At 36.7% G+C, this 9,607-nt stretch overlaps 1 protein-coding gene across 3 annotated transcripts; it reads left to right on the top strand.

Annotated features, from left to right (window-relative positions):
* The first annotated feature begins 2,033 nt into the window (after positions 1-2,033).
* LOC128529350 (otoraplin-like) lies at positions 2,034-6,862 on the top strand. Of its 3 annotated transcripts, none has more exons than XM_053502811.1 (4): positions 2,034-2,185; positions 4,902-5,041; positions 6,212-6,322; positions 6,426-6,862. In XM_053502811.1, the coding sequence occupies exons 1-4, from the start codon at positions 2,158-2,160 to the stop codon at positions 6,447-6,449; spliced, it is 303 nt and encodes a 100-aa protein (XP_053358786.1). In that variant the 5' UTR covers positions 2,034-2,157; the 3' UTR covers positions 6,450-6,862. The 3 variants fall into 3 exon arrangements, with proteins under 3 accessions (XP_053358786.1, XP_053358785.1, XP_053358783.1); XM_053502810.1 differs by lacking the exon at positions 2,034-2,185 and adding an exon at positions 3,485-3,544; XM_053502808.1 differs by lacking the exon at positions 2,034-2,185 and adding an exon at positions 4,571-4,806.
* Positions 6,863-9,607: the final 2,745 nt, after the last annotated feature.

The raw sequence follows: 9,607 nt of genomic DNA, 5'->3' as shown, positions 1-9,607 counted from the left end.
AGTTCACCTCAGCTCATTTCTGCTGATGGAAAACAAGATCAGCTAATTTCTTATCAAGAGCAAAATCTATAGATCTAAAACATACTATATAATATAAAATACAGTTTGTTTGTTTTCATTAACTGTTTTATACAAATCAGGGTTGCTGTAAAGCCAAAGCCTATCCCAGGAACACTGGGTACAAGGCTGGAATACACCTAAAAAAAAGGGCGGGTTGTTGAGGGGAGACTGTGTTGTTAACACTAAGTTTCCAGGGTCTTCTTCTTCTTTGTTGTTTAACGTTGGTTAAAAACCAGTAGGTAGTTTACGGGAACTCTAGGTCTCATTCTTACTCGTCCTCCCAGGCTTCATTAAGAACGTCTAATGCTTCCTTTCCTGATCTTGTCTTGACTTGTTCTGTGTCTTGAGCTCTTCGTCTGCTTTATCTGGCGCTTCCACACATTCCCTCTCGACATTTCCTCTTAGTACCACTCCGCATCTAGTTGGAGTTCTGTAATTTGCATCACAAAATATGTAAAAAAACGTGTTAATGGAAAAACATAACAATCCAATTGGTAAAAATCGTAGAATGCCAAATCAAAACATTACCACCTGGATTTAACTAAACAAATATTTAAGGGCCTTCTACTGAATGTTTACTGTAGTGATGTAATATAGTGGCACCAAATTATTTAACACTAATCGATGCAATGAGTAGCGTCTCATTTCTTGAACATTCATGTCAGAAGACATATCCTGTAGTCGTGGCAAAGATGTTACTCTGTGTCAGAAGTGTCAAATTAATCGCCTGCATCAAGCAAAGAAAACAATTAAGGAGATTGCTGAAATTGGCTTTTTAAATTGGGACTGTAAAACCTAGAAGGATAGTGATGAACCATCATTTTTAAGGAAGGATTATGGTTGGGAAAACAACCTGAATGAGTGTGATAAGATTTGAGGCAGTGATAGCTCAAAGGGCTAAGGCACTCAGTTACTGATCTGAAGGTCGGTTGTTTGAGCACTGGGCCCACCGAGTTGCCATTGTTGGGCTCTTGAGCAAGGCCCTTAACCCCCTCTGTTTCAGGGGTGCTGTATCATGGCTGACCCTGTGTTCTGACCCAGTTATGCTGGGATATGCAAAGAAAGAATTTCACTGTGCAGTAAGGTATATGTGACAAGATAAGGATTAACTCACCAAAAAGAGATCACTTAAATACTTAGTGAAATCAAATTGTAATAAACAAGAACTCGAGGGATTAAGACTGAATAGCTAAGGGATTGGGACTGAATAGCTATGTACCCTTAGGAAAACAACTTATCTTTTACTGATCTGTAAAAAAAATGCTTCAAAATGCTTGAGAGCATAAAGAATGGAGTGTGGAGCGCTGAAAAAAGCTTATGTGGTCTGATGAGTCCAGATATCCCCTGTTGCAGAGTATTCGATCGTCAGGATAATGAGAGGGGCAGATGAAGTGATGCACCCATCATGCCTAGTGCCTACTTTACAAGCCTGTGGGAGCTTTTGCTTGTTAAGTCTGGGTTCAGCAATGTTATGTGCAAGATGACAATGCCAGGAAATTCTAAAAGGGTGGTTCAGGGCACATGAGACATGGCCAACACCAGACCTTAACCCCATTAAAAATCTTCGGGATGTGCTGGAGAAGACTTTATGCAGCGATCCTACTCTCCCATCATAAATACAAGGTCTTTAAGAGAATTGAATTTAACATAAATGTTGTGACATTGTATAAGCTTATTGAAATCATGCCACGACCATAGTCAAAGCAAACGGTGGTTCAATGAAATATTAGAGTTTACCACATTTTTGGTCAGGCAGTGTACAGTATACTGTATATACATGTAAGCTCATATATGAGTCATTGAGCACTGACAATGTGTTTGTCCATATAGTCCACATAATATATCAATACAGTTGCACCACTGTGTATGAAATAGATCAGTTATTAACTTTATAGAGTTTCACATGTTCCACCCTTTTATTGTCTGTCTGCCTGTCGGTTTGTCAGTTTGTTTACATTTCTATTGGGGCAGCTGTTATCCTGATGCCCACAAGCTCCTGCTAAGATCCCAAGGAAAAGAAGCCTTCTGCTCCATTGATTAACTGCAAGTTTTAATCAACCTGTCTCCAGTACAGAATGATTTAGACAAGAAGAGCAGATGGACTTCATTTATAACTACGTTACTGGTATGCTACTTGCTAATGATTAACTTAAATTGCATGTAGGCATAGCTAAAGTACCTGTTATCAAGTCTGAAGAGAATGAGCTCCCCCTACCGAGTCTTGGTTTCTCCCAAGATACTGGTGGCTGCTCTCACTTTCGGGTTTCTCACTGAGGGTTAAAGCGCTCATGTCTATAAAAGTTAATTCTGTTCTATTTTATTCTGTGTAATATTTATTTATTGTTCCTGGTCACAGCATTTATATAACTACCAAGTACAGCCCATCATTATCAGCGTGAACCTACAGTACATACACAATAGGACTGCACCTGTGTGTCTAGGTAACAGCCCCACCCTTTCCAAAAGAACAAATTATCGCTGCATACATGGCATACTTGTACACTAGTGAAAGCACATAGTAGAGTCACCTTTCATACCTTTCATTTTTATATGTTGAGTTTTACATTTTTTAAATAATTTATTTTAATGAAAATGAATGCAGTAGAGTTTCCCAGTTTAACAGGTTACAATTAAGATGTGGAATTAGTGTTAATATGTGTAGTGTCTCTCTCTCTCTCTCTCTCACTCTTTATCCTTTTTCTCTTTTTCCTTTCTCTTTCCCTTTAAAGCATATACACAACGCACACACTCACACAGCCATAACAGTAATGCACTGTGTGTTCTGACACCGTTATATTACTACTACAACTAGCATTAACCTTTTCATCAATTTGATTACTGCTAGCATATATATTGGATCAGACTGCACAGGCCAGCCATCACTCAATGTGCAGCATCAGTAAGCCTTTGCCACCAAGACCCTGTCGCCAGGTCACCGGTTTTTCTTTCCTTGGATCACTTTTGTTTAGTCCTGACCACTTCAGACCAGGAATGTCACAAAAGCTGGAGTTTTAAAGTTGTCCTGGCCCAAAACTTCTAGCCATTACAGTTTGGCTACTTAACAAAGTCACTTAAATCCTTATGCTTTCCCATTTTTCTGCTTCCAACACATTCAGGAAAAACGCAGGTTCACTTACTGCCTAATATATCCCCCTCATCCCCAGCCACCATTGTAATGAGATATTGCAAATGTAGCTACTGTGAAAAAAAAACTGTGCACTTCAGACCCTACAGGCCTCAGTGATCATGTTAAACGTTACATCCATGACAGCACAGTTAAAGGAAGACTGAACAAGTTCGGTTTGTTGGAAAGGGACCACCCCCGAGCCCCAAAAAATACATGGGAGCACAACTGACATTTGCAAAAATCGCATCTGAACAAACCAGTGCCAAACAGCATTTCAGAAGAAGCACATCATGTCAAGCACAGCGATGGATGATTTGTACTTGTTTTTGCAGCCAGGACCTGGGCACCTTGCAGTTGGTGAGTTAAGCATGAGCTTCTCTGTATGCCAGAATAGTCTAGAGTCAAATGTGAGACCATCTGGCTGACAGTTAAAACTTGGTTGAAATTTAGTCATGCAACAGGACAGTAAATCTAAATCAGAATGTCAGGAAAATAAAAGATTTTGGAATGGCCTAGTCAAAGTTCAGACCTTAACCCTATTGAAAGACTGTGGAGGGATCTTAACAGAACTGTGGGTAAGTGTATGCTGTGAACTGTGGGTAAGTGTATGCCCAAAAACCTAAATGAACGAAAGACATGTTGTAGAGTAGAATGGACCAAAAACAATGTGAGAGACTTATATAGTCATACAGAAAACAATTACTACAAGTTATTACTGCTTAAGGTGAATTTACAAGCTATTGAATCATTGGCATACTTGATTATATGTTGTTCTTCTGAGGTTGTGTTTGACTATGCACATTTTAAGTAGTCATTACACTTTATTTTTCATATACGTGGAATTATATGACATTGCTAACTGTTAACAATACATTAAAAAGTTTGTGGAAAACTTTGCCAGTTTCCCACCGCACTTTATAAAGTACTAAAACAAGATTACACTGGGTTTAGAAAAAAAGTTTAGAATAATTATACATCTGGTCTGGTTTGGTTAGTTTGCATTCGAAGGGAACCTAAAGATGAAGATAAAAGTAGTTTCCCAAAAAAGTTTCTTTATCAATGATTATTTCAAAGTTTTGAAAAATTTGCCACTTTTTAAACAACCCTTATAAAGTAGTGTCAATACACCCTGAGTCCATTGTATCTTTAAACTTTAGGATTATGTAAAAATATATATGCTAAACAGATCACTAAGTTGTTTGGAAAATTTGACCCATATTCACAATAAGGTAAAAGTTTACACAGGTCAAGCTGGCGTAAAAAAAAAAAAAAAAAACACAACTGGTATCCATATAAGAATTCACTAAGAACAAGAGAGCATTTCATAAAGATGAGAAAAATATTAGCTCAGCAAACAGAGCACTGCCACCCCCCTCTTCCTAAAAATTCCAAATCTCCCAGCCTGTTTTCTGATCTGAGGAAGTTTGTTCTGGTCTCTTCATGAGAAGAAATTCGGTGCAGTGAGAAGTCATTTCTAGTCATACCTGACCTAAAAATGGAGAAATTACACTGCTTCATTTTGCTTATGCTTTCATTTGGATATCTGTTTCACTCTGCAAATGCTGTCTTAATGGAAAAGCTGGCTGACCGCAAAATATGTGCAGATAAGAACTGCATATGTAAGTGTAACGTCTTATGCAATGGGGGTAAAAGCAAAGAAATGTTTAAATATCATCTAAATGTGATTTAATTGACCTTAGCTATGTATATATAGATGCGATCTCAGCAGCCCAAGCTCTTGAGGACTACGTTGCTTCTGACTGTCGATTCATCAACCTGAAGAAAGGCCAGATGATATATGTTTATTCTAAACTGAAGCCAGCAGATGGTGCCGGAGTCTTCTGGTCTGGGAGTGTGAGTATCTCTGAACTGTATCTGTCCTAGATGGCAATTCTGGTTTATTTCATTCCTGGTATCAGGCTCCACTTTATTATCTGTTTTGATATATCTATAAATGTGTCTTCTTCCCTGAAAGATAAATAAGTTTTAATTTTCCTTTGTCTACATATTGGCACTGGTTTTATTTAAAATGACAAACGTACAGAAAAACACTGCATACTGTCTGTACTATATTGCCTTTGATACAATGTAATACAATGTTTTAAGATACATATAATAGTAATAATAGTAAGACAATACAGTTTTAACAGAAGCATGTACAAAACAGGTATAATAAAAGACCACAAAACAGCTTTAAGATACAAAGAAAAATTAATGTAGGAGCATGTGGTAGTACTCATGGCAAGTAATGAATAAAGCAGAGGATAAAGACATAACCACATTAGCGTACCATCAATCATGGGCAGGGAACAGCATGGGGAAAGTCACACCTCAATAGACACATATGTGGAAAAACCTAGTGTCACTATATGGTTTTTATATAGTTTTACAAACTCTCAGATGTGACCAAGACATTTAGTGAGACCAGTGTCCAAGATGTGCAAATGCCTGTTATAAACAGTGACCTTAGCCTCCAGTCAGCTTGAACCAGTATGGCCAGCTCTCCCTGACATCCTCTGGCACTTTCATCCGCAGAAGCGCAGTACTGTGCAAAAGGCACATGCAAGCAAAAGCTGTAAAGTAAAAGATGCCTACAACAATAAGACAGTTAAACATTTGTTCTTAAAAAAAAAATTCTATATTTAAAGCAGTAAAGAGTAATGCATATTCTAAACACAGTCAATATACCCAGACTGCCACAGTTCTCTGCAGTATACTGCTGTATTTCATTTCTTACTTGCAAGACTGTCTGACACCAACAACATTGCCACAGCATTTCACAGCTGCCACATGATTGTCTGACAAATGTGCAGGTGCACAGATGTTCATACTGTAATAAAATGGATGGTGAGTGTATTTATGTAGCTTCACTCAGTGGATCACTAAGTGCTCTTATTGCAGGTATTTGATTTTGAGTTAAGTTTCATATAGTATAATGTATAGGTTAACACCCATGAGCAAAAAAAACAACACATTCACAGTTCTATCATCATTTTAATATATTCTAACAATTCTGTCTTGCAGGTCTATGGTGATCGCTATGTTGACCAGATGGGTATCATTGGCTACTTCCCCAGTAACCATGTCAATGAGACACAGATTTTCACAAAGAGAACCATTGAAGTGGCCACAAAAGTGAGTATACTGTATCTGTGCTATAGCAAAACATAAGTATATTTAGGTTGTGTCATAATGACCTTTGTATTATATTGACCTTTCATTCTATGTGTTCATATAGGCGATGGATTTCTTCTGCAATTAATAAGGAAAGACTACATGTGATAAAATGCTGGATGCGGATTTTTTTTTTAAACATTCTAATTTCCTGCATAAATCATACTAACTCACTGATTTAAAAAAAATCTTAATTATATACTTTTCTTCTCTTCAAAATGTAATTGAAAGCTAATTAAACTCTGTAATCAAAATCTTTACCATAAGTAGGTCTATTCTGCATTAAACAACACTATAAAATTAGAAAGCACAAAAGGTGTTGGTTATGTCTCTTTCATTGAGTGTGAAATAGTTTTGTGCCTGTATACAATGAGACCATGTGCTATAAAACCCAGCACAGGGTTTAACATTCCAACCAATCATCAAGCAATATAGAAATCTTATAGCAACCTTATTGCAAATACAACATAATACAATTTTGCAACATACTGTACACTATTTTAGTTTAAAAAAAAGAAAGAAAAAAAGTTATCTGTTATCTGTCTTAATTAAAAGTGAGATTAGACCATATGGTTTTGAAATGGTCAAGTAAAGGTGATTGTGGTTATGAAGCTGCCATGCTAACATTTATTTCTACGGCTAGTGGGCTGCTGTCCAACACTATTCAGTGATGTGGGGAAGCTGAATTGAAGGAATTACCTTGAAACTCTCTCTCTCTCTCTCTCTCTCTCTCTCTCTCTCTCTCTCTCCAGGACTATTAGTGAATATTACTGAATTCAATTTTCCTTCATGAATGGAGCTTTTGTTTCCTAGTGTCAAGCTATTAATTGGTTATTACCACAGGGAAATGCCTGACCTTATTTTGAAATCGTTTTGTATTTGGAGAACATGAAATGTCAGCAGCACAGAGTGGATGCTACAGAGCAGAGAAAATGATCAAAAAACTCAGTGGTTATAAATTGACCTGGACCCAGTTGAATAAAAGAAGTAATTTTATATGTGTAGAGTGTACAGTGGATCTTAACATCATTAAAATATTGTTCTCCTATTAAATCATGTTCTCCACATATCTTTTATTTTTATCTGTTTTCATTTATTTATTTTAAGAACCTGGCACTTATGCCCCAGGTAACAATTGCAAACTCTTAGTGTGGGGTATAAATTCTGGCTCTGACAGTTCCACAACCTCAGCTAATAATTGGTTGACTATATGTTGCATCTCCAATTCACATCTGTATTTTTTTCCATTTAGAATCAGGTATTGTGAACAATAGTTATCTGTTCACAATACATTATTCCTATTTGGTTGCATTCCTACTGCTTATACTGCATAAAAATCTGTGTTTAAATGGACCCTAATAATACACTAGTAATTGTAATAATAGCCCAATCAGAGTAAAAATGCATCATGTAACACGTCAATTGGAACAATGATCTAACCTAATTGGAATGAAATATTAGTAGTGATAAGAGGTGTGGTGCAAACCTGTAGCCATGAAAACACTCATCTGATAGTTTCACTAGGACTGGAATAAATATGTTTTCTTTTAGCACATTTGCCCCATGTGGGGATCATTTTAAGTGATGTGATGAGTTTCCAGAAAGGACATTTTGCTTCCATTAATGATCAGTAAACTCTCTCTATCGGCCTTTGCTTTGGACTTTTATTAACTGGCTTCTGGTATTTAACAGAGGAAGAGCACTGATTGTTTCGTATTTCATGTTTAGAGAACCATCTATTTAGAGAAGCCATGGGAAGCCTAACATAACATTAAATTTGAAGGAAAAAATCCTTCTTTTTCTTTTTCTGTTACATTCCAAGCAGACTAAATGCTTCCCAGCAGGCAAAACCACTTGGTGTTAAAAAAGCTTTGATCATGTAAATGGATGTAAAATCTTAGCAGCCAGGTTAACAATTAAGTTGGAATCTCTAGTGAGAATTATTTCAGATGGAATGTAGAAATATTGTCTATGAAAACATAGCTAAAGAGACTTAGAGAGATCCTAGTATACCAGTACAGTTCTATCATAACCTTGAAGCCTGCTATAATTACCCTTTCAAAACAATGAAATAGACTATAATCAGAAGCAATGAAAATCATTAGAACCCATTTAAACACAATCTAAATTGAAATACAATCTAAATTTAGAATGTGTTTAAATGGGTTGTAATATATGCCGTTACATGATGACTGACATAAATTGATTATAAAATGACAATAACTCCAGAAATGAGGAGTTATTGTTGGAGAAACTGTTGGTTGAAAGGAGAGAGAGAGAGAGAGAGAGAGAGAGAGAGAAGGGGAGGGGTTAAATGGAGCTGCAGGTCTGGCAGGAGATCATGTCCTATATAGTGAGGGAGGAGAGCTGTCAGAAGTGTGTTAATGCACCATCTGGCACCTAGGACTGACCTTGGATTCAAGGAATACTAAGTACTTATGGAGATCACAAACAGTGAAGTTACAGAAGACATTTGAGAGTGTTAGTAACGCTAGAAATTGTTGCACAGGGAAACATGCTGCTCTACAAAAAAGTTTATTTTAATGGAAAAGGTATTGATAAAGTACCTCCGATAAACAAGCCCCCAAAAATTCTGAAGTTCATGTTGTAAAATCCATCCATTATTTATGTCACTTATCCTTATCCAAAGTGGCATATGATGAGCTGCCAACCTTTGCTGGACACAAGCTGTCCTCATACACTACAGGCAAAAAAACACCAGTCAATCTAGACAATATGTCAGTACGGTTGCATATCACATGCTGGACTGGAGGCGAGATTTGAACCTGATCCCTGGAGCTGCAAGATAACAGTTGAAATTTTTGCAAATATTCATATACTGTAAGAAAATAGGGAACAGTTTCTAAACATGACTGTCTCTTTGATCTTGATGCATGAAGAGCAAAAAAAGAGTGTGTAAATATGCCATGGAAGATAGAGTCTGGTTGTACTTCATTTAAAAATCCCAGTGGAATAAGTGCCTTATCCTGAAGTCAGGCAATAAGTCAAACCTGATGAAACATTTGATTAAAAATGGGATTACTCTCCCTTATCAGGCTTTTTATTTCTCTCGAATCTAATAACACACACACACACACACACACACATTTTTAAATGGCTCCTCTATGAATGTTAAACTTAAATATATCAACATTTCTTTAATTCTTTTTGCAAAATAACATTTTATAATCATTTTAATTAGCTTTAAATTATGTTAAGCATTCACCGATAACATTAAAACACATT

The sequence above is a fragment of the Clarias gariepinus genome, chromosome 8, assembly GCF_024256425.1.
Source record: "Clarias gariepinus isolate MV-2021 ecotype Netherlands chromosome 8, CGAR_prim_01v2, whole genome shotgun sequence".
Classification (NCBI taxonomy): domain Eukaryota; kingdom Metazoa; phylum Chordata; class Actinopteri; order Siluriformes; family Clariidae; genus Clarias; species Clarias gariepinus.
Note: the sequence above shows the minus strand (reverse complement) of the source record. Positions and strands in the feature narration are given on the sequence as shown.